The sequence below is a fragment of the Typopeltis vanoorti genome, chromosome 2 (assembly GCF_054136105.1).
Source record: "Typopeltis vanoorti isolate ZY-2024b chromosome 2, IOZ_Tvanoo_1.0, whole genome shotgun sequence".
NCBI lineage: Eukaryota > Metazoa > Arthropoda > Arachnida > Uropygi > Thelyphonidae > Typopeltis > Typopeltis vanoorti.
The window spans coordinates 67971197-67997170 of NC_143550.1; the positions used below are offsets into that span (position 1 = coordinate 67971197).

Genomic DNA, 25974 nt, shown 5'->3' on the forward strand with positions numbered 1-25974 from the left:
AAACACTGTGCAGTATCTTTCATGGCAGTGCTTTCATCCATAGTATGCGAATAATAGACAAATTTACTAGCTGATTTTTGCAGGTTATCTTTAAGATCTTCGGCAATATCAGTCACCCTGTGCTGAACAGTCATATGGGACAAACTGATATTTTCAAAATTATTTTTCTTATCAGGACACAATTCGGAAACAGCAAATATCAGACTTTTTTTTATCAACTCTCCCTCAATAAATGATTTGCCAGCACAAACTATTTCTTGTGATATTTTTAAGATTAACTTTGTGGCAACTTCATTTGCAGATGTCACTTTTTTAAAGGCTTATTGCTCACCGCTAAGGACTTTCAATAACTTTGCTGCTTTTATTTGCTTTTCACTTGCATCCAACTTGCCAAGGTTAGGATGTTTCGATTCAAAATGACGTCTCAGATTGTACTCTTTCGGCACAGCGATAGATTCCCGGAAAACAATGCACACTACTTTGTCCATAAACAACATAAAAAAAATTTGTTTGTCCACTCAGGGTTAAATGCTCAATGTTCAAAATCTATTTTGCGCTTTTTACTTAAGCTCCTTGTGTTGAGATTGACAATATTAATTACAAAAAACTAATGATGAAAAAATCGCAATAATGCAGTTTATGATGACAGTTATGTAATGTATTGCTCCAACTACAACAAACTACTACACTGCCATGAAGTTGTTATCATGAGATGTAACTTTGAATTTCCCCAGAGCGACACTAGCGGTAATAAAACCTTGAAGCAATTGTAATAATTTGTTATTACATACGACAATGGGAATAACTCCAAATGCAAAATGCAATTTATTGTCGAGTTGAAAGAAACATGATTGTGACATTAATCGCATGAACGTAAACATGCAAAGTCTCAGTAAAAATTTAATTCAACGCTAGGAAAAAATCCTCTAATTTCCTATTCCCCCATATGATTAAATAATTTCAATCAGGCAGACGGGCCAAAATAAATAGCATTGCGGGCCGTATGTTGTGCAGGCCTGTTCTAGAATAAACTTAGTTTTAGTGTGAGAAAACCAATAAAATCCAGGTCATTTAGGGTATATTTCTAAACAGTAAAAAACATCCATGAGTGATGTTTATCATAAAAGGAAAGATAAAAGTGACTTCACTGCACGTTTTCTCAGAACATCATGAAATGGAATGATTCTCTATCCCAATGCTTTATATGGAAGAGAATCTGCTTTTAAGGCTGCTTAAGAAATCCTCTGAAGTGATACAACTGCATGTCATCTTAAACTGGAAGAACTAGGACTTCGTGACAAGTGAAAGTTCTTATACATGTTTATGTAACCTATTCGAGATCTATTGCTAATAACATCTAAAGACCTTGCATAACAATGACTGTTTCATACCCAATATGTCAAATGACATGACTAATTTACATAACAATATCATTGGAAATGTTCAGATTTTGTTGTATATCCTGTAGTATGTATATCTCCTTGACAAAACTGTTAGTTAATAGACAAAACAGGTAGAGGTTTAGTTTATTATATAACTCAACAATAAATCTGGTTCTCACAGTTTTGTTACCTACTGTCCTTGTAGTTTGGTTTCAATAAGGTGTTTTTTTTTTTTTTTTTTTGGTGGGGGGGGGGTTGATACTGGGAGAATATAAGACAAGCATGATGAATGTCTGAAAACTCTGTAAGCAATACTGAGCAAATAACAGACTGCAGACAGGTGACTTAAAATGCGTAACCATAATGCAACTGGTATTCAATTTTTGACATTGCCAAAAATTGAATATCAAACAAACCTACTTTGTTTTCCATTCCAGTTGAACTGAACCAACAAGAAGCATTTCCCACATGCAGATGTAATTACCTTGTTATCATCTTTCCTCATGAAAATAACTTATTCTGTTAACTCATCTTACTCCGTTTCTAATTATTACCAATATTTCTCAACCATGGGGGAGTTTTATCATGCTTTGTTGCATGATAATGTTGATGCCCTCCCAACAGAATACATCCCAGTTCACTGCTTAGTCTTTTTTTTATTCACACATGAATTATAAAAGCAACAAATGAAGACTTTCACAGATTCTCTAGTTTCTAATTTTACCATCATACTACTACTTCTCATTATGCATATTCTTGTTTCAGCTTCACTAGCCTTTTCATCTTGCAAATGGTCTTTCTTTGTTCCCCCTCTATTTTCCTTCAGTCTATATCCATTCCATTTCTTTTGGTGGTCAACATCTTATTATCTCATGTAGATTCTTCTATACTCCTTGATCTTTTCATTTAAACTTCAACCTTCTCCTAATCTCTTCATTTTTTTAAAATAAGATCTAATTTTGTACATCCTGTAATTGTTCTTAAAAATTAATTTCTGCTGCCTATATTTTACTTTGTTCTTTGTAATAGTCCATGTTTCTGAACCATATGAGAGATTGGGAGCAGGCTATTATAAAATTTAAGCTGGGTTTCTCAACTTGTTTCTTTTATTCAATATCCTTTTAATTAATTGTTCCAGAGGTTTTCTGAAATTTACTTAGTTTTCCATCAAATATATTATTATGCAACTTGAATTATTAACAAGTGACACAGTTTAATTATTTAACTGTTAAATAATTCCTCTATTATCAAATCTAGGTGGATGATTATAACAAATTATATTTTTATACAGCTACAGAGAAAGAACTCAAGCTGAATGGAATTCATAAGAAAATTCTCTAGTCATTTTCCCAACAGAAGAAGGAAAATCACATATAGCAAATCGAGTTTTGAATTCCAGTTTGACAAATGAATAGGTGACTACAACTAGAGAACACTTCTACTAACTAAACACATAGGAAACAAAACAGAATTTTTTTTCTTTTTTTTACTCAGCCCATCTGTTAATAGCTTCACTGTTCTCTATTATTTAACCAATAGTCATAAATGAACAAATAAGTGCCTCTTACTACTGCAAACACTGTTTACAAACCTCCAAAAAGTCCTGACTGAAGACTTGCACACATATTGCCATTTTCTAAAAGAAATTCACTATAGAAAACTACCCACTATAAGAAACTATTCTTGCAGTAATTTTTAGTTTGCAACTGCTAAGAGCCAAATGTTGCATCAAGCTTTTTTTTTTTTTTTACTGAAATTATGAAGTGAATATGGCATCCTTTATTGATAGCGACTGAAACTGACATGCAACACATCTGGAATAGTAACAAGCTGTTATACTGAACTTATTATATGTGGAAAGCATTTCACTGCAATGCTGAAATAATTCCAAAACATGGGAAAGGTGTGGTAGGGAAAAATCACAACCAACAAGTGGCATGGGTAAGACTGGTTATATACCAAAAAGTGAACTGCTATGTTTATTTACAAATGCCAAGAGCATCAGAAAATAAGGGACATGAAGTTGTTTCACTGCCTAAGTTTATTCCCCAAAAAATTGTTGGAATAAGTAAAACATAGTTGGATGAGGATGACATCCTGACAGGAACAGAAATGGACAGTATGATGTTTTTAATGAGGATAAAAAAGACAAGAAAGGGGGGGGTGCTATTGATGACAACAGGGAAATTATGTCCACATAAGGCAGACATGCAAGAGGAAAATAGTGGAGATGGTTTTGAAACAGTATGGTGCAAGGTGGAGGTTGACAGGAAAAGATATTTAGTTGAATGTTACTATAGGTGAGGGAATATGGAGACTGGTGATGAAGAAATGTATAATCAACTTGGGTTAATGAACAAGGGAAGGATGATTATTATGGGTGGTGTTAATTATGCTAATATAGACTGGAATGAAGAGATAACATTTCAAAATAAAGAAAATTAATTTCTCGAGTTCTTGAAAGACAATTATTTTGGTAGAATGTAAAGAAGGGCATGTAAGGATCAAGAGTCTTAATCTGATCATTTCATCATAAAATGTGATTGTGAGTGTTACATTTTCCTCCAGTTGGTGAAAGTGATCATGAAGTGATCACTTTCACTGGTGTTCATTTTCACATATGAAAACTTCTGAGAGGAAAGGATACATGTGGGACTATAAGGCCAGTGATTATGAAAAAGCTTTGAAGACAGCATGGAGCTACCACATGGAATGAGAAGTTAAGCAGGAAGGAGATAAATGCTGCTGGGCACTGAAAAAAAAGAGATATTTAACGGCATCGATGTGAATATATATTTCAAAAAGTCTAAATAAAGTAGGTGTCAAATACATGAATTACGGGATTAAGCATGAAATCTGGAAGGCAGCGGCATTATGGAAGCAGCACAAGATGAAGAATATATGGTAATCAGTTGTGTGAAGAGTATACAGAGCAGACCAGGAAGGTGACCCAGTTGGTAAGGACAGCAAAAGAGCAGTATGAGCAGAAATTGGCAAATCAGGCAAGAAAAATCCTAAGGGTTTTTTCCGATATATGGCAAATAGAAAGAAGAATGATGGTATTAATGGATGAAAATGGTAGACTGATAACTGCAGCAGGGGGGGGCATTCAGTGAGCAATTCATCAAGATGTTTCATCCTCATCAGTGCGAAATCATGAGAAGCTAAAGTGTAGAGAAAATGGAAAGGACTTAGTATATGAGGAGTTAAGTAAGCTTGATGGTAATAGGCTTTGATAATATATCACCCCCATGTCTACCTGTTCAATAAGTCTTGCAAAAGCATAAGTCTCAAAGGAATTGATGGAAGGTAAAATTGTTTCACTTCACAAAGGTGGTGATAAAGCTATGTCTACTAATTATAAGCTGATCTGTATATCTGGAGTTGTGGTTAAGGTGTTGGTAGGAGGTAGAATACAGAAGTGGATTGATAATAGAAGAAGATAAAAAAAGAATATTCTCTATGATTGTCAGCATGGATTTATTAAAAGGAGGATATGTTTTACTAACTCACTAATGTACTACAACAAAGTGATGGATGTATTGGATAAGGGAGATGCATACAAAGTAGCATACTTAGATTTTGAAGGATTTCTGCCACACAGAAGTTGGTAACTAAATTGGGACAGATGGGATTTGATGCTAGATAAGCGAGTTGAATAGGTGACTGGCTGTCAGTTAGGTAACAGCAAGTTGTGTATGGGGAATACACTGTCCCTTATTTAACTTTATGTTAATGATATTGGGATAGGTTTAACTTGTGATATACAGCCGTTTGCAGATGATGCAAAACTAGGGAGAATGATGAGGAACCAAGCACATGTTGTAACTGTACAGGAGGACTTTAATAGATTGTATGAGTGGGCAAATGAGTGGAACTACTAGTTCAATGTTGTAAAGTGTAAGGTTCTGACATTTGGTAGGCACAATTGGATGCAAAGTATACACTTGGCGAGGAAACTTTGAAAGATGTTGAGTAGACAAGAGATCTGGGAGTGGTGATGGACAAGGAACCGAAGTCTATGGGTCAAACTGCATAAGATGTGAAGTCATCGCATCAAATTACGGCAATGATGTGGAGGATCTTAAAGTGCAGAAACAAAAAGTATTTCTTCACGTTACACAATGATGACTCCAATGTGTAACGCCCTGATCAGGACTCACATGGGTTATTGTGCAGATTTGGTCATCTAATTTTCATGGTGATGAGGATATATTAGAAAGTGTCCAGAGAAGAGTGACTAAGGTGGTAACTAGTGTTTGGAATGTGAGTTATGAAAACAGATTAAGGAAATGCAATTTGCAAACCTCATGAATAGGAGGAGAGAGGTAAGGGATTGTTACCAGGTTAATGCAGAAGAAATTTTTCATAGAATGAAAATGGGAGATAGAACAAGGTGCCATTCCTGGAAACTGTATGAGAAGAATGTGAGCAAGGGCAAAGGAGCAGGTTCTTTGCATAGATTGTTGGTTAGTGGAATGCATTGCCTGACAGTGTGGTGAATGCCAATACATTAAGTTCAAAGAACAGTTTGACAAGTTTTGTGTGTAACAGCATGTACCTCCCATGATGAGGAGTCTTTTTACTCCATGGAGGTCTAGTGTTAATAATAATATGTGATACATATAATAACAATTTTAAATTATTTATGGTATTTGTCTTAAAAGCTGAAATGAATTCTTATAACCTTCACACCATCCTCTCTATCTGCTGCCATGGCCTCAAACTTTTCCTGCAATTCCATCTGGGCTTGCTGATGAGCTTGTTGGATAGCAATATCTTTTTCAGTCTTGGCTTCCAGGATCGCCCTAGAAAGGTTCATCTGTGCTTCAATGCGTGATGTATTAAGTGCCTACAAGAACAGAATCGAAAATACTCCTTCAGCATTTCAGTATTGATTGCTTAAAATACATAATTTTGATAAAAATCATTGATAAAAATTTTGTCAATGGCTGTTAATACAGCTGACCCTTGCTACAGCAAACAACAACAAACTTTCCTGATTGTAAAAATTAATGAACAATCCTTACCCAAAGCACAATTTCACTACAGCAATACAACATACCAATGCTATGGTTCTTATAAGTCTCATTACAGTGAAAGTCACTGTACAAGTTTTCCCCAGCTCTTCATTTTATTATTATAAGTAGTGACTTATGATGAAATGGAAAAATCTTAAATTCAAAATGCAATAAAGGCATGTATTTGGAATTTGCTCCATCTTACAACAAAGATCTTTCATCATAATAATAATTAAAGTTAATGACTAATGTACAGGTGGCCATAATTAAACTTCCCCTATTCAAAGCCTTATGTAACTCAATCTAACAACTAGAATGTCGCCAAATTTGGTAGGGAGACTAATCAAGACATGGAAAGAAGGATTCCACGAAAATCCAGAAATTGCATCCTGTACATAGCATTCTCAACAGCAGAATGTAATGTGTCTGAAGGAATGTTCACAGTCCATGATACACTGTTCTTTAAGGGTGCTAAGTTCAACACACTGCCATGATGGTTGTTGGCCCTCAGGTAACCCACAACCAAAAAATCTCATGGAATAATATCAGGTGGAGCAAGGCAGCCATGCAACTGAAAAGAAATGACTAATCACTCTTTTTTCTGTGAAGTGATGCTGTAGAAGCTGCTATACAAGTCATGCAATGTGGGGGAGCTCCATCTTACATAAAAATGGTCTCATCAAGACATCATCAAATTCCTGACATCTATCCTCAAGGGGTGTACAAGGATATGATAGTACGACATGAAAAATTTACATCACCACTAACTTCCTATCTACAATTTTCCTCCAAATCAATATGTTACCAGCCAAGACTCCAACATCATCAAATCTTATATTTCTATCTTCTAAGGCAATTTTTACTGTATCAATCCACCTATATCTTGGTTTTTCCTGCCAACCTGGCACAGAACAATTGTTTTGCTAATCTTTCCTCTCCCCTTCTGTTTAAGTGACCATACCACTTGAGATTAGCTCTACCAACACAGTCCTGGATGCCTTTGAGCCCTTGAGATTAGCTCTACCAACACAGTCCTGGATGCTAACAATGTCAAGTTCTTTTCTAATATCCTTGTTTTTAATATGATATTGCCATTGATGCCATTTCTGTTCACACCCCATAATCTTTCTTAGGACTCTCATATCTGCAGTCTCTAGTCTTTGGTCAAGTGTTTTATTTCTAACCCAGCTATCAGATCCATAAGTTAAAATTGGCTTGAACACCGTCTTGTATGCAGCTAATTTAGTGTTTTGACTAATTTCTCTCTTATTCCATATAAATTTATTCAGTTGACTTCCTGCCATACCAACTTTGTTGATTCTTTTGTCTATTTCCATGTTTAATTTACCATCTTCACTAAAACTTATGTCTAAGTAGCCAAAATGTTTTAAGGATTGTTCTATAGATTATCCATTCACAATGCAATTGATATTTTCAATGCTTCTGCCTATTTTCATCATCTTTCTCTTGTTATTGCTGGCCATCATACCATATCTATTACAACAGTTATTCAATTTAGTCAGAGAATCTTGCAGACTTGTACAGATTTATTTAGAAGTATAACATCATATGCATAAAATAAAGAGCTAAGATTAACATCTCCAATTTTGATATCAGGTTTAATACCACTTTCCTTCATAATGTGATCCATATAGATAATGAATAACAGAGGCGATGATGTACATCCTTGTCTGATACTAGATTTAACATTAAACCATCTTCCTGTACTTCCTTCAATTCTAACTGCTGACTTACAACTCAAATAAAGACTAAGTATTGCTTTGATATAATGCCCCTTTGACACCATATAACTGTAGCGTATTGAATAGCTTCTCTCTTGGCACCTTGTCATGTGCCTTTTCCAAATCGACATAACTTAAATACAGATCTTTGTTATATTCCCATGATTTCTCAACTATTTGTCATAAAGTGAAAATATGATCCTGACAGTCTCTATTTGGCATGAATCCAGCTTGTTCTTCACCACGCTTCCCGTCCACAATCCTTCTTAAACGTTTCTCAAGTATACTTGCATATATCTTACCAGGAACACTCACTAGGGAAATACCTCTGTAATTATCACATTCAGTTTTATTTCCCTTTTTATATATGGGTACTATGAGAGCTCTACTCCAATCATCTGGAATTTGTCCCTCCATCCAGGCTTTCTGAACTATGCAGTGCAGCCACTGTATGACTTTTATTCCACCATACTTCAGCATTTCTGGTTGAACATCATATACTCCTGCTGCCTTTCCACATTTCAGGCTTTTGATGACTTTTTCTACTTCAAGTATGGATATATATTCTTGATTGCATGCCTGTTGAAGGTTTTTTTACCACTGTGCTGTTACTGATTGTTTTATTTAGCAATTTTTTGAAGTAATTACTCCATACTTCAAGGATATCTTTTTCTCCAGTTTTCATGTCACCTTTTTCATCTCTAATTCCTTTTACAGCATTCTCTTTCCTCCATTTCTGAGCTTTTTCAACAACCTCCAGAATATCTTGCCACCCTCTTGATATTTATTTTCTATGTTCTTACCAAAGTCTCCCCATGACTTTTGTTTAGCTAGTTTTACACAATGTTTAGCTTTCTTACATTTGTCTATGTATTCTCTAAGAGCACAAGCTGACTATTTGCCAGGAACTTTTGATATGCTTTCTTCTTTTCCTTCACTGCCTCTTTAACATCCTGTGCCCACCATGGAGTTCTGATTTTTCTATCCTTGCAGACAACCTCGCAACATGCCTCTCTGGCTGAATCAATCAATATTTTCTTCAGGATTTGCCATTGAACCTCCAAGGTTTCGTTTCTGTTCTCAAACTCTTTCATTTTTTCTTCAATAATCTTTGTGTATGTTAGTCTACAGTTCACATCTGAGAGCTGCTCAACTTTTATTTGCTTTAAAACTTTCTTACATGTTATTCTTTTCAATATGAAATTCAATTTTATTCTGCTCAATACTAAATGGTGATCACTTCCAATTTCAAATCCTCTGTACACTCTGGTGTCCTGCACCAGGGAGAAAACATCACTATCAACAACAGCCATTCATGCTGTGCACATTTTTATGTTGGAACATTGTGTTAGTAATAAACTCCATGTCCTGAGCAGAAATCTAACAGGTATTTGCCATTATTATTATTAGCTTTGCTCCAAATTGTCCAAAAATATTTCTGTATGTCTGACAATCATTTCTTACTGTGCTATTTAGATTCCCTACAAGGATCAACTTTTCCTTTTTCATTGTGTCAGTTGCTTTCTCTAAATTCCTCCACTTCAACCTTAGTAGAACCTTTTGTGGGACCATAGGCACAAATAAGTCTCACTGTCCAGTTCTCCATTCTGATATTTGCCCACATCACTCTACTTGATATTGTTTGCCATTCAAGAAAATTAGCTTCATATTTTGTGTTCTATACTATAGCTACACCTTGTCCCTTATTGTCATTGCCTGAATATAATATTTAGTATTTATTGCTCACAAAAATCTCACCAGATATTGTCTTTTTTTTCTTTTTTTTTGTTTCAGTCACCTCTATTATTTTGATCTGGTACTTATCCAATTCCTCAGCTAGCTCTCCATTTCTTTGCCATTCATACTTCTTATGTTGATAGTACTGATCTTGAACTCGGATGATGTTTAGTTATGATGTGTTTCAGGATTTGCTCCAGTAGCTGACTTTTTGATGTTCACCCTGGTTCCCTGGCAAAAACAACAGGGACCTTGTTTAACCGGGCGATGCCTGAGCCAGCATGAAATTCTTTCATGTTGTACTATCATTTTATGTTGTGGTTTAAACCAATACAATTTGGTGGGCTAAATCCCAAATTGCCAGGCCATCCTCAATCGTTCAGTATTCAAGTAGATACCTAACAGGGTGCACCATGAGAAGGTGACGAATGGACATTAGGTCAGAAGCCCTGGTCAGTTTCCACATTCCTTAAAAGGCTACATGGAAGTCTCCTCCCAGTTATATAGCTTTGACCAATCCAGACATAGTCATTGCTAAAGTTGCAGAATGATGAAAATGTTAGCATATCATGATATTTCCATGTGATAATGGAACAAGTTACTTGTCCTGCTGGAGTGATGTCCTCAAAAAATAATGGCCTTATTATAAAATCTACTGTGAATTCCTAGAATGCATGGGGTGATACAGAAGTCCAAATTTTGGGTATTTACAGTCCCATTCAGATAAAAATGTGTCTCGTTTCCCCACAGAATTTTCAAAAGCCAGCCAAGCATCGACTTTCACTCTGCCCAGAATCATCAGAGCAACAGTCAGCTGCTTATCATAATCATCATCATGTAGTAGCTGCTGTACACAGCTGATCTTGTATGGATAAAATGTAATATTTCTGCACAAAACTCCATACCATGGAATAAAGCATATCGAACTGTCACACTTCTCCATGGGCACTGCTACTTACAACATTTTCACTATATTATTTCAGGAAATTACAACGTACTAGGATATACATTAAAATAAATTTTAATATATTTCTATATTTCAGCAATGTCACGCTGCCATTTTCAAGAACTTAGGTACAAGATACGTGCACGCAGGCACAGCAAAACAATAAATGAGCAAGAAGTATGAAGCTATTATTTCTCCTAAAGTCCTGATGGTGCCCTCTAGTGGGCAATGTTGGTATTCTTGGGCGATTGGGCTGAAGGTCTTCTGATGTAGGTTTCCCAAATTTGAGGAAGTCTCATGCAGCCAAATTTGTTGAGGTTTGGCTCGTTTCTTAGGGCTGAAGCTGATTCTATGAAAAGCCTTTCATATCTGTATTTGCTATGGTGTATTATCCTGGCTTTTTTCCACCGTATTCTATGGCAGGTATCCAGAGCATGGTCAGCAAGACCAGAGTGGCTGTATTGATGAAACCGGATGTAGTCCTTGTGTTCTGAAATTCTGATATTTGCTGTCCTGCCTGTTTGGCCAAAGTAGGACAGCTTACAGCTGCAAGGGACCTGGTACACGCCAGGTAGGTCTGGGGGGGGGGGGGGGTTGGTCTTCTGTTGAGCAGATAAGGGATGCCAATTTTTTATATGGTTTGTAACAAGAAGTTATGTTTTTTTAAGATTTTTGTGATTTTTTCTGAGGTGCCTCGGATATAGGGTATGGTGATGGATTTAGAGTAATCCTTGTTGTGGGGGGGGGTTACTGGTTTTAATATTTTTTGGATTTTTTTTGGGGGGTAGCCACTGGCTGAGAACGTGTTGAGGATGTGGTTTAGTTCTGTGGTTAGGGCATTGTCATTTGAGCGAAGATAAGTTTAGCCCTGTTGTGTAGTGTCTTAATGACTCCATATTGTTGTGAGGGGGGGCTGGTGGGATTGTTGGTGAATGTATCTGCCTGTATGGGTGGGTTTTCTATATACTGAGAAAACCAAGGTTCCATCAGGCTGACAGGTGACTAGTGTGTCTAAGAAAGGAATGCAGTTGTTTTTTTCCTCTTCCAGGGTGAATTTGATTCTGGGGTGTTGGTTGTTTAAGTGTGTTAAGAAGGAGAGGAGTGCATTGGAGCCATGTGGCCAAATAACGAATACATCATCTACATAGCGAAGCCAAATGGTTGGTTTTTGTGGGGCAGAGTTCAAGGCTTGCTCTTCAAAAGTCTCCATATAAAAGTTGGCCAAGGGTGGGGAGAGTGGAGAACCCATGGCTGTCCCCTCTATTTGTTTGTAGAATTTTCCTTGCCAAACAAAATAGCCTGAGTTCATTGTGAACTGAAATAGGGCTGTGATATCGGGAGGAAATTTAGCTTGGATTAGCTCTAAGGATTCTTTGAGTGGGACATTTGTAAATAAGGAGAAGACATCAAAACTGACCATTATGTCAGTGTGTTTGAGTGTAAGGTTTTCTATGCTGGCTTTGAAGTGGACTGAGTTTTTTATGTATGAAGGTGTGTTGCCAGTATAGTGTGAGAGAGCTTTGGCCAAATGTTTTGCTAGTTTGTATGTGGGGGAATCAATGCCATCCACTATGGGACGTAATGGCACATTTTCCTTGTGAATTTTTGGGAGTCCATAAATACGGGGGGGGGGGGGGGGGGGGTATGGAGTTATATGGTTTTAGTTTGTTGGTGATTTCCACAGGCCAAGAAGTGACCTTCTTAAGGAGCCTGTGGAGTTTTCTAATTTGTGAGTTGGTAGGATTGTATTCGATAGGGAGGTAAGTGGCACGATCTAACAATAGAGATTTCAGCTTACCTGTGTAATCTTTTTGGTTCAGCAATACTGTGGCATTCCCTTTGTCAGCTTTGGTGATTATTATTTTCTTGTTTTTCTATGGCTTCGCTATGTAGATGATGTATTCACTATTTGGCCACATGGCTCCGATGCACTCCTCTCCTTAACACACTTAAACAACCAACACCCCAGAATCAAATTCACCCTGGAAGAGGAAAAAAACAACTGCATTCCTTTCTTAGACACACTAGTCACCCACCAGCCTGATGGAACCTTGGTTTTCTCAGTATATAGAAAACCCACCCATACAGGCAGATACATTCACCAACAATCTCACCACCCTCCATCACAACAATATGGAGTCATTAAGACACTACACAACAGGGCTAAACTTATCTGCTCGAATGGCAATGCCCGAACCACAGAACTAAACCACATCCTCGACATGTTCTCAGCCAATGGCTACCCCCCCCCAAAAAAATATTAAAACCAGTAAACCACAATCCCCCCCCCCCCTCACAACAAGGATTACTCTAAATCCATCACCATACCCTATATCCAAGGCACCTCAGAAAAAAATCACAAAAATCTTAAAAAAACATAACTTAACTTCTTGTTACAAACCATATAAAAAATTGGCATTCCTTATCTGCTCAACAAAAGACCAACCTCCCCCCCCCTAGACCTACCTGGTGTGTACCAGGTCCCTTGCAGCTGTAAGCTGTCCTACTTCGGCCAAACAGGCAGGACAGCAAATATCAGAATTTCAGAACACAAGGACTACATCCGGTTTCACCAATACAGCCACTCTGGTCTTGCTGACCATGCTCTGGATACCTGCCATAGAATACGGTGGGAAAAAAAAGCCAGGATAATACACCGTAGCAAATACAGATATGAAAGGCTTTTCATAGAATCAGCTTCAGCCCTAAGAAATGAGTATATAGAAAAGTATATGTCGAGCCAAACCTCAACAAATTTGGCTGCATGAGACTTCCTCAAATTTGGGAAACCTACATCAGAAGACCTTCAGCCCAATCGCCCAAGAATACCAACATTGCCCACTAGAGGGCACCATCAGGACTTTAGGAGAAATAATAGCTTCATACTTCTTGCTCATTTATTGTTTTGCTGTGCCTGCGTGCACGTATCTTGTACCTAAGTTCTTGAAAATGGCAGCGTGACGTTGCTGAAATATAGAAATATATTAAAATTTATTTTAATGTATATCCTAGTACGTTGTAATTTCCTGAAATAATATAGTGAAAATGCATAACCAACGTCTAAGCCTTTCCACGAGAATTACAACAATATTTTTGTGTGATCTGGTGACAATTGCAGTGGTAACTTCAATTACCCCTGGTATCACTGGTTTCCATTCTCTGCCAAGTCAAACTTCCAAAGATCCTGTTTCTTCAAACTTCTGAATAACTATCTAACTGCATCAGCTGACAGAGGACCTTTACTCAAGCTCTAGCAAATTCTAAACTTATGAAGATGAAGAGTAGCTGATGCATCACTCGTTAAGGTAAAACAACTTTACAAGTAACATGCAATAAGGTAAAGTGAGCCACATGTTGAACACAACTATCAATAGGAATGCATTTATGAAGCTTTCCCTTTACTTTATAGCTCTTATGATGCCAGCATATTTTACTTTATGGTGCATAAAGTAAAATTCCCTTTACTTGATGCACATTTTTAGCTTCCTGGGTTACAACAGCACCATATTCCTGCTATCAGCAACTTTTCAAACTGAAATTTTTTTTTATGTAATCCTTCTCACTTCTTGATTAGTCTCCGTACCAAACTTGGTGACATTCCAGTTGTTAGATTAGGCTCTGAATAGGAAAAGTTCAGTTATGGCTACCTTGTAGTTAAGCATGATCAAGGACTTTTCTGGAAATAACATTTTTTTTTTTTAAATAATAATCATGGTTTATGAATTTTTTCTCCCTATTTTGATACTGCTGTGCAGCAGATGAGAGAAATATGAGTAGTTTTTATTATATGCTAGCAAAACTACTCAGTACAAATTGGTTTATTTACTTTATTTTATCATTTTTCAATTCACTTTTCAAATTATACTTTTAAAATTTTGAAATGGATTTAAAGTTTTTTCTTGTATAGCGAGATCTGTGGAGTTTCTGTAATTAAACATTCACACATATGCCACAGTAAAAAATAATATTCATATTACAAATATTTCATCATACATATCGTAAGACACCAGTGAGAGTGAAGAACAACAGTAAGGAATTTGAACAATAAAATAGTACAGCACACACATGCCAAATTTGAGTTCCTCTGAACAAGTAATTATGCATTTGTTAAGTTAAAACTATTGAGAAGAAACGATAAATTAAATTAATTATTATGATATAAAAGTTTGGAAAATTGTTATACTCCATTGTGTTAAACAGATTATATCATAATAATTAATTTAATTTATCGTTTCTTCTTCCTTTTTTTTCCTTTTTCTTCCTTTTACCCTCTTTTTACCTTGCGGTGTCGAGGGGAAGACATATGCCACAGTAAAAAATAATATTCATATTACAAATATTTCATCATACATATCGTAAGACACCAGTGAGAGTGAAGAACAACAGTAAGGAATTTGAACAATAAAATAGTACAGCACACACATGCCAAATTTGAGTTCCTCTGAACAAGTAGTTATGCATTTGTTAAGTTAAAACTATTGAGAAGAAACGATAAATTAAATTAATTATTATGATATAATCTGTTTAACACAATGGAGTATAACAATTTTCCAAACTTTTAGGATAGTAATGCAATCATTATGATTAAGGTATGAAATAAAGCTTCAGTGCTCTCTTTGAATAGCCTTTCATATCTGTACATAGATCTGTGAAAAAGGTTTGTGTTTTCCCACTGGATAAGATTTGCAATTCCATGATGTGCCAGGTCCAATTTGTGTTGTTTGATAACCCAGATGTGGTCCTGATGCTCAGAAATGCATTTACTGACTGATCTAGTAGTATCAAATCAAGACTACATCTGGCTCATCAAACTGCAGATTTAATGGATGAGTGAGAGGTCATAGATACCACGTTACATGCTAATCATTAATTTCAAAACTGGTATTACATGAAATGTGGTATCTATGATCTCTCACCTACACTGGCTAATAACATTCATCTTGATATGGCCAGTATTCTGACAAAATTCAAACCTCCCAAGAATAATATTCCACCTAAAGAAATATCAGCACTTAAAAAGTTATACAGGAAAAAAAAAATTGTTATAAGCAAAGATGAAAAAGGAAATGCTAATGTGGACACCAATGGATTATAATAGAAAAATGAATAATCTCTTAAGGATGCTACTTATCAGATCACAGACCGAGATCTTACCAAATCTCAAAAGGAAAAAAAAAGTATATAAAGTATTAAGAAAAAGTTACATCATGTGTCAAAGAGATTACCAAAAACTTAAACCTTTTCATGTCAAACCGCCCAGGATATATGGAGTCACAAAATTCACAAACCTACTAACTCCCATCATCAAATAGCTGACAGAATAGATAGCTCTTCCTACAAACTGGCCAAACATTTATCCAAATCATTTCCCTCTCCCCACAGGCGCCTCACCCTCTTTTATTAAAAATTCACTGCACTTAAAACTTGGATAAAATATTTAACTTCAATAGATCTGACACAATGGTTAGTCTTGACATTATTCATTGTTAGCCATTAGCACAGACCCTTTACCTTATTAAGCAACATTTCCCTCTAATATATCTGAATTATTCAAATTCACCATTCATTCTGATTGCTTTTTATGGAAAGGAAAAATATATAAACAGCTGGATGGGACTGCTACGAGTACCCCCCCCCCCCCAATAGCTTACTTCTGCATGGAACATTTCAAAAAAACCAAGCATTCAACACAGCTATACTCAAACCAATGGGCTGGCTGCACTATGTTGATACATTTTTTTAGTAGGAATGTACCAAAGCAGGATTTCGCCAAAGCACCGAATATTCAGTTTGAAATTTGGCTGAAGCCTACTGAAAATTTTATAAACAAATGTTTTGAAAATAAAATACACTCATTAAATTTTTTATCAAATTTTAATGAATATATTTTATCATTCAAAACATTTGTATATAAAATTTAATTCACAGTGTTTAAAATTTAATCATGCTTTGGCCTGGCCAAATTGTAGAATGAAGAAAGATTAAAAAATGTGTGTAATAATACTTCACCTAATCATGTGAAAACATGAAAATAAATGAATAAATTATATTAATATATACATGAATATATTTATTCATATGAATATATATATATATAATGAATAGTTAATATATATATATATATATATATATATAAACCTTGAAAGTTTTGAGAACTGACCGGAGAGCTTATGAAAATACAATCTTCAGCACTGAAGTTGCCTTAGTGCCTTAGCTTGCACTACTAAAAAGGCATACACACTGTCAAGGCATCCACATATTTACCTTTCGTTTTGTGTTCTTTTTGAGGTTTCACTTGACTGACAGCTATTTCAAAGTGTTGGCTCTTATCGGAGATCAGGCAGATACCGTAAAATTACAAGAATCCTGATTCAATACCGAAGCAATTGTGTTTCAGAAAATTGTATTTTTCATACGTGAACGGCAGTTGATTATCAAAGAACTTAAGTCAGTTCTTTGATAAGTCAATGCTTATCCAAGAGCCTAAAATGTATTCATTTTGGCATTATAAAATAAATAGATCAATTCATATTTCATGCACTACTTAAGAAACTTGGACAGTTTCTTCAGTAGTGAAAGCTAATGCAATTCCAATCCTTGGCATTGGAGTTGCTAATGCAACTCCAAGTTTCTATATGTATATACATTCAGCTATGAAATAAGCTTGCATCTTTAATATCTCCCATTTCTGTTTATTTTATTTTGCCAAAAGGAAGATTTTTGGGTGTTCTTTGATAAAAAGAGAAATAAAATTTTGTTTTCTCTAAAGATAATAATTCTCAAATTTTTTTTAAGTAGAGAACTGAGATGCTTAAATTTGAAATAAATAAGATACTGAAATGGAAAATATTATGGATTCATACATATTATATAATATTATATATCCAAATATAGAAAGAAATCGAAAAGTTCTGATCTTGTAGGTCACTCAGAGTTTTCAGAGAGGTAACCCTCATACCTTACCTCAATTTTTTTTAATTTGCTCAATTTGAAGTTTGATTTAACTTCAAATTGAGCAAATAAATCTGCCCACAACGAGTAAGTTTCACTAGCCTTTCAGGCTAGTGAAACTTACTCATTGTGGGCAGAGTTTGTGTTGTTTAACTAGCAAGCTAAGGCAATTCCAATTCTGGTCTTGTTCTCGTAATGTCACTAACAAGTTTTCAAAACTTCACATTCTTTCTACATTTGGCTATAAAATATAGATGAATATCCATAATATTCTCCATTTTGATATAGTAAAACTATCATTTAATTTCATAGAGAACATTGTATTTAAAAAATAATACAACAGAATACTTCTTCAAATAACAAAAATGTGAACAGAACTTATTTTAAATTGCAAAATATCAAGAATAATGATGAATTTAATAATCAAAATGAATTTCACAAAAAATTATCATGTAGGAAAATGAATTTTTCAAGAGATCCTTTTTTGGAGTATCATACACCTAGTTTCTTGATAAATATTTCTGACTTCTGAAAAAAACCTTTCAAGGAAGCACTTGTAGCTAGTGCTGAAAAATGTTTCCTGAGAAATTACTATGGGGGGGGGGGGGGGGGAGAGGAATAAGTTTACTCATAAGCCATGAAAACTCTTCAATTTGAACAGTTATGCAAGATAATGAGTGTGGTTAGGTTTGTTTATGATGCATGTAACAGGAATCTTTCTGCATTGGCTTAAGCCAAATATCTAAAAAACACACTGAATTGGCTGAATACCAAAGTAAAATCGAATATTCTGCACATTCCTAATTTTTAGCACATTTCAACAGCCAGCATCCTAAAATAAAGTTCACAATAGAAAAGAAAGTAACAATTGTCTCTCCTTTCTAGATACACTAATGATCATTAGTGTATCTAGAAAGATGATTATTCTCATTATCCTTTTCCATTTACAGAAAACCCACCTATACAGAAATGTATTTACATAAGCAACTTCACACTGCCGACCCCAACAGTGTGGCATCCTCAAAACACTTTACCAAGCTAGTTATCTGTTCAAATGACACAGTTCTTTAAACTGAGCTTGGTGTTGTGACACCTTTTTAGCTAATGGTTATAGCCTGTATAAAATAGATAAAATACTACAGGGTGGCCCATAAGTCATAAAGGGGTTTAAAATGTGAATAACTCATAACTAATAAAAGTTCTGTATTTCATTATAACAAAATAAATTTTAAAAAATAATTAATAAATAAAAAAGTTATTAAATGTTTAAACCCCTTCATGACTTATGAGCCCACCCTGTACATGCATCTCCCTCCTCTCCATACCTCCTGCAACCAACACACAGGATCACAGCAAAACTATTCCCAACCCACATATTAAGGGCGCATTGGAAAAGAGAGCTAAAATTCTCTACGAACACGTGCCCATGTGCTTCTCACAGTTATAATTTGTGCTCTGAAGATGCTCAGTAGAAAACCAGCAAAATATTATTATATTCAATAAATTAATTTCTTTTTTCCTTTCTTGGTGTTCTTTATACTGTGAAACACTACTACGAAGAAAACTGAAGAAAGGAATTCAAATTAAGAAGAATTTATGGAAAATAGGTAGCTTAAAGAGGAATTACAAAAATACCATGTCATCATAATGCTGCTACTGAGAAGAAGAACAGGTGAAATATTTGTAAATAATAACTATATACTGATTTATTCATGCAACAACAGTGATCAGAGAAAAGTAGAAGTGACTAGATAACTCAACAATTACTAGCATGTTTCAACCAAGATGTTGAAACATGCTAGTGGTTTTTGGGATTCTTTAGCTAAACTGAAGAACTGTAACAAATCTGGCTGAAACTCAGCAATAAAAAGACAAAAACTTGGAAAATAAGCAGAAGATAAACATCATTAAAATAACAAAATTTTGTTGAAAGCTATAGGGAATCAAAAAAAAAAAAAAAAAAAAGCAGAAATAGAAGAAAGAAGAACTGAGATGATGATGGTGAAATAAAAACTAAAAACTATTATATTCTAGATAACTGGAGTAATCACTTTGAAAAATCATCATACAAGATAATCTGTAACAGAATAGTGGTAGAAAACATCAAATGAGGTCATAAATGCATTTCAGTACAACACAAAAACTGCCAGACATTTGACATGCAGAAAGGTGGCCAAGTGGGTGATGTTCAACCAGAAATGCTCAAATATGATTGATTATCCTTTCTTTCATGCTTACACAGTGATCAGAATACATTATGGAAAATTATGGAGACAACTAACTACCATGTTAGAGTAAAACTTTAGTTTAATATAAACCAAAACGAACACTCGACGTTTCGACCTTCATATCAAGGTCATCATCTGGAGCATACACATATATACAAAACAACAAGCTGCACTACAATCTACGTGGTTTGCTAAAGTTACTGACCAACCTTACAACAATTATTGGCCTGACCTCTGGTGTTGGTCAGTAACTTTAGCAAACCATGTATAATAGATTGTAGTGCAGCTTGTTTCTTTGTATATATGTGTAATGCTCCAGATGATGACCTTGACATGAAGGTCGAAAGGTCGAGTGTTCATTTTGGTTTATATTAAAGTAAAGTTTTACTCTAACATGGTAGTTGTCTCCATAATTTTCCATAATGTATTCTGATCACTGTGTAAGTGTGAAAGAAAGGATTCTCATCATTCACGGTGATGGTATTGACAAGCGTTGCAATCAGTACGGTAAGCTGAAGATACGCGTTTCCCTTTTGATCAATCAGCTGGCTTTTTTAAAGAGATGCAGAGACAGTATAATCTTATTCCTAACTGCATCAAGCTGAAAAAGAAATTTACTTCTGCTAAAGCATTTCGTATCTAAGCACACACAGTTCAATACTTAGAGAGCAAATCCAAACAGCCTGCAAAATCTAGCAATAACTCAAAATCAGGTTTTAAATTAACAATCCAAACTATCTAGTTATATGAATCCAGATATTTTGAATGTGCTTGAAAGAATTACTGACAATTCGGCTAAATATATTCTAGAAATAATAAAAAAAAAACTTAAGGCCAAATTTTATCTTTTAAAATGAGGCGAAATTTGAATGCCAATCATACGAATCCAACCAATCAGGATATCACTTCTCTGGTAAACAATTCCAACAGTGAACAGCAAACAAGTAAGACAAGGAGTGACCAACCACCTGCAAGCAATAGTCATGTGATCAACTTATCAAGTCACACTTTAAATAACGGTCAACTTGCATTACTTGATAAAGGCCTTAACTTCACAGTAGCACCTAGAACTGTTAATAAATTGGATTTTATATACCACATAGAAAGAGGCATTAAGTCTCTTCCTATTAATATAGCGGATAAAATTAGTTTAGAAAACAGCAATGTTCTGAATAAAAAGAAAACCTTATATAGCAATCTTACAAAAACAGAACTAACAGCAATCAAGTCATTAAAAGCTAATCAAGATATAATTATAACAAAATCGGACAAAGGTAATGCCACTGTTGTCCTTGACAGATCAACTTACATCCATCAGATGAATGAACTAGTCTCCAATAACAGCACCTATCAGCTTATGAACTATAATCCAACGAACAGAATAAAGAAAAAACTGAGAAATTACTTCTTGGCCATCAGACACTGTTAAAAAACTTATATCCCATTATGCCTGTTCTCCCAGAATATATGGTGTTCCTAAAGCACAAACAAAACGTTCTGCTTCAGTCGATAGTTGAAGGAATAGACAGCCATAATTATCACCTAGCCAAGAAATTAGCGTCAACACCCAAGGAGTTGGTAGGTCATTTCTCCTCCTATATAAAGAACACACAACACTTTATAAACAAAATTAAAACATAACCCTCGGCAAAGATGATTTATTAGTCAGTTTTGATGTTTCGGCCATTTTCACAAATGTTCCAATCAGTGATATAATTCTTCTCCTACAGAACAAATTGCTGCCTGACATTATGGCCCTCTTTGTCCACATACTACGTTCTGGTTACTTTGTGTGGCAAAATAAATTTTACCTACAAAAAGAAGATATAGCCATGGGCTCACCACTATCCCCCCCCCCTCAACTGATAACTTTTATATGGAAACTTTTGAGCAAAGTGCTCTTGATTCCTTTACTCTAAAACCAACAGTGTGGCTTAGATACGTTGACGATGTTTTCATTATCTGGCCACATGGTTGACAAACATTAAACACATTCCTTAGCCATCTGAACAAACAACATGAATGCATACAATTTACTATTGAAATTGAAAATCAGAACTCACTCCCGTTCCTGGATACACTGGTCACATGCCTTCCCTCAGGCAGTCTATCCTTCACGGTTTACCACAAACTGACACATACTGGCCAATATACACATGCTAACTCATATCACCATCCATCATAAAATGTAGAGTCATTAACACCCTTAAAAACAGAGCTATAACAATTTGCTCTAATCAACAAGCTCTTAAACAAGAATTAAAAATTATTAGCAATACATTTATAAATAATGGCTATAACAAAAATACTATTAATAAAGTTCTTCATAAAACTTCATCAAAAAAGAATATAGATTACAGTAAAACCATAGCCATCCCATACATTAAAGGGTTATCACAAAAAATCAATAGAATCCTACACCATTATAATCTTAATGGCACTATTAAACCACCTATAAAATTAAAAAACATATTCAACTCCTCTAAGGATCCTCTCCTCCCATTGGCACATCCTGGAGTTTATTGCATCTACTGCACCTGTAACTTAACTTATATTGGTGAAACTGGACGTACAATCCCTATACATAAAAAAGAACACAAAAGACACATTAAATATAACAATTTGGGTGAGCAGGCCTCTCAGATCATGCTCTTTACATCATACAAAGACTTGGTATGAACGAAAATTTAAAGCTTGCGAAATTCTCATTAACCACCCTAATCTCAACAATAATTGTGACATAAAATTTCCAAGAATTTGGATGGCACACATATTCAGCCTACTTAGTATCTAGTATACTTTAGGACGTTAAGCAATTTTCAGCTTTTATTAGAAACTATTCCATACCAACTGGTTGAAATGCATAATCAGTTTTTTTTTTTTTAAAAAAAAAATATATATATATATATATATATATATATATATATATAAACATGTTGCTCTCCAGCCCAATTTAATGTTGTAACCTAATAGATAATAATAGGACTCGAGCTTTGATGCAGTAGTTTTTTTTTTGTTGTTTTTTTGTTTTTTTCACCAGAGGTCAGGCCAATAATTGTTGTAACAGTTGGTCAGTAACTTTAGCAAACCATGTAGATTGTAGTGCAGCTTGTTTCTTTGTACAGTAAAATACAGTAAAACCCCTTTTTTACACTTTTCAGGGGACTGATGGAAAAAAGTGTAAATAGCAGGAAATGTAAAAAAACATTAAAAAAAAAGCTAAAAGATGACTAGATTACAAAATTTAATAACTGAAAATAAATGAACTTACAATTACTTACATTTATCTATTGATAAAAAATCTTTAATTGTTGATTGTTTTTTCTTTTCTTTTTTTTTTTTTTTTTTGACACAGCGCCAGATTGCTTTGCATCGAGTTGTTTTTTACTATCGTGTTCAAAGTGGACACGGAGAGTCCAAGATCTTTTGCTAAATGCACAAGTGTTCCGGCATGCTAATCTACACGTCACAGAATTGCCATCTTTTCTTCTACCGAAATACATTTTCTGTCTTTTTTCTCCATGTTACTAAGATGGATAATCCACCACGGCAACGTGAAAGCAACTTTGACACACTAAATTACGTAGCAAAAATTCTGCAATATCAATTCATACTGTGATTGAAAAATCACAGTATCGCTCATCACTACATCACTGTTGCAAGCGTGCAAGTCAACATGATGGTGGAAACGAAACTACAGCCTAAAGCAACGCCATCTGGGAACAGAAATCGATTCGAAAACCAGTATTGCCACCTGAGGAAAAAAAACGCAAATCACGGGAACTAATGTCCACATCAAGTTGTTAATGGTGGAAAAACAATACATCGTAAGAATAGACCTTAAGATGGGACCAATGGAAAATGACGTAAATTGTGGGAACGTAAAAATGGGGTTTTACCGTATATGCATATGCTCCAGATGATGACCTTGATGTGAAGGTTGAAACGTCAGGTGTTCATTTCGGTTTATATTAAACTGAAGTTTTACTCTAACATGGTAGTTGTCTCCATAATTTTCCATAATGTACTCAAATATGATGAGTTTGTAATTCACTATGCTTTGTCAAAAATTCAAATTTCAGATGTTTGAAACAGAACTCTCAAAATCCATTAATGAAAATAAAATAATGAGAATTAAGAACAATTTTCCTACTCTGTATTCAAGTAAGAATTATGCAATTTTTCTTTAGCATTTTTTACTTTATTTTAACTCTTGAAGGGACTCTTTGGCACCATATCTGTTTATTATTACCCTTGATTATGTATTCAGACCAGTGGCAGCCCTTATGGATGAGCACCACTAATTCAGACTCACAAGAAATGGGTAAGGAGTAACTCTCGAAGATTCAGTAGGACAAACTCACATAAGCAGTCTGTTGTGCAGATGATGTACTGACTGACTAACATGCATACTGCCCAAAACCAATTAGATAATTTATGTAAAAATGCAAACACAGACTGGGTTGGCAATCTACAGCAGTGAAACTAAAATCCTAAAGAACAAAATAGAAGAAGATTGGCTCATGAATCATTTGACATTTACCACTTGGTATAAAACAGAGCAACCTGGCTCACTTTCATCTAATAGGACTTTATCTCCATGAGTTTTTGTTATATGAATATTTCTGTATATATTTCCTTATTCGTACATGAATAAATGATGATTCTCTTATTACAGATCATGAATCTGTAATAAGTTCTGTAGATCTGGAAAAGCACATAAGATGCTTTTTCCAGATCTGCAAGAAAATCAAAGTCACCAGTCAGAATTGAGGTTATACATTTGATTCGATGTAAAATCAGTATCAGACAGGGATGCATTATTTCAACATCATTTATATGGATCACATTATGAAGAAGTGGAATTAAACCTGAGAGCAAAATCAGAAATAATAAACCCATCTCCTCCTAAATAAATCCACTACTACAAGTCTGGGATTCTTTAATTAAACTAAAGACTGCTATAACAAATCTGGTTGAAATTCAGCAACAAAAAGACAAAAACTTGGAAAATAAGTAGTTAAAAATCAATTGCATTAGATTAAAAAACATATTTCCACAGTAAAGAAGTTTAATTAAAAGTGTGATTTAGATACAAATATTTTGGTTTATCTCAAACCATCATCAAAAATGTATTACTAATTAAATGTTTATGAGAATGAATGAATTATAGAAACAAATGAATAATGGAAAATTCAAAATTGGCACCATTAGGATCCTATACACAGAATAATTTATAAAACAAACTAAAATATTTGCATCTAATTTGTACTTTTAATTAAACTTCTTTACTGTAGATGTGTTCATTCCATGAAAGAATCAATTGCATTTCACTGGCAAATCCATAGAACGTGTAAAATATTTTGGCTATTTAGGCATGATGGAAAGTCAAATGAATATACTGGTCTGAAATAAGAGCAAAATTAGCCAAATGCTAAACAAGTAGTGCAGAAGACAGTGCTCAACACTAATGGATCTGAGAACTGGGTTACAAATGAAACAGTTCATCAAAGTTATTAAAAAATTAAGATATTCAAGACTTGATGTTAGCAACATTCAAGAATGTGTGAAAGAGCTAATCTAAGGTCTTGGATCACTTACACAAAATGGGAAGTTGCAGCTGAAATATATAATTGCACTATTAGAGAGTTCAAAGGAACAACTGTAAAAGTTGTGTAGATAAAAATAATTAAAAAATAATAATTAATAAATTATGAACAATAAATTGTTATCACTTCCTAAAACTTAGAAATTGGCATTCAGTCTGAGCAGACATACAAGTGGGTCAATATAGCAAGAAGTATTTTACTAAACCAACGTAAGTTGTAAAAATATTTGAGAACTGGCAAAAAATATCGGTTAATGTAAAAGAAATTGTTCATAGGAAGAATAATAGCAAATTTAACTGCATAATGCTATCATAGTAAAAAATATTTATTATTTTTCTTGCAATGGTTTTTCAGTATT

At 34.7% G+C, this 25974-nt stretch overlaps 1 protein-coding gene across 2 annotated transcripts in view; it reads right to left on the reverse strand.

Annotated features, from left to right (window-relative positions):
* The window catches only part of LOC150109134 (deformed epidermal autoregulatory factor 1 homolog), a 118730-nt gene that overhangs the window by 19710 nt on the left and 73046 nt on the right, over positions 1-25974 (reverse strand). For both annotated transcript variants that reach the window (XM_090411721.1, XM_090411720.1), the window contains exon 7: positions 6070-6234. In XM_090411721.1, coding sequence (XP_090267847.1) covers positions 6070-6234 — 165 coding nt within the window. The remainder of the gene's footprint in view (positions 1-6069; positions 6235-25974) is intronic.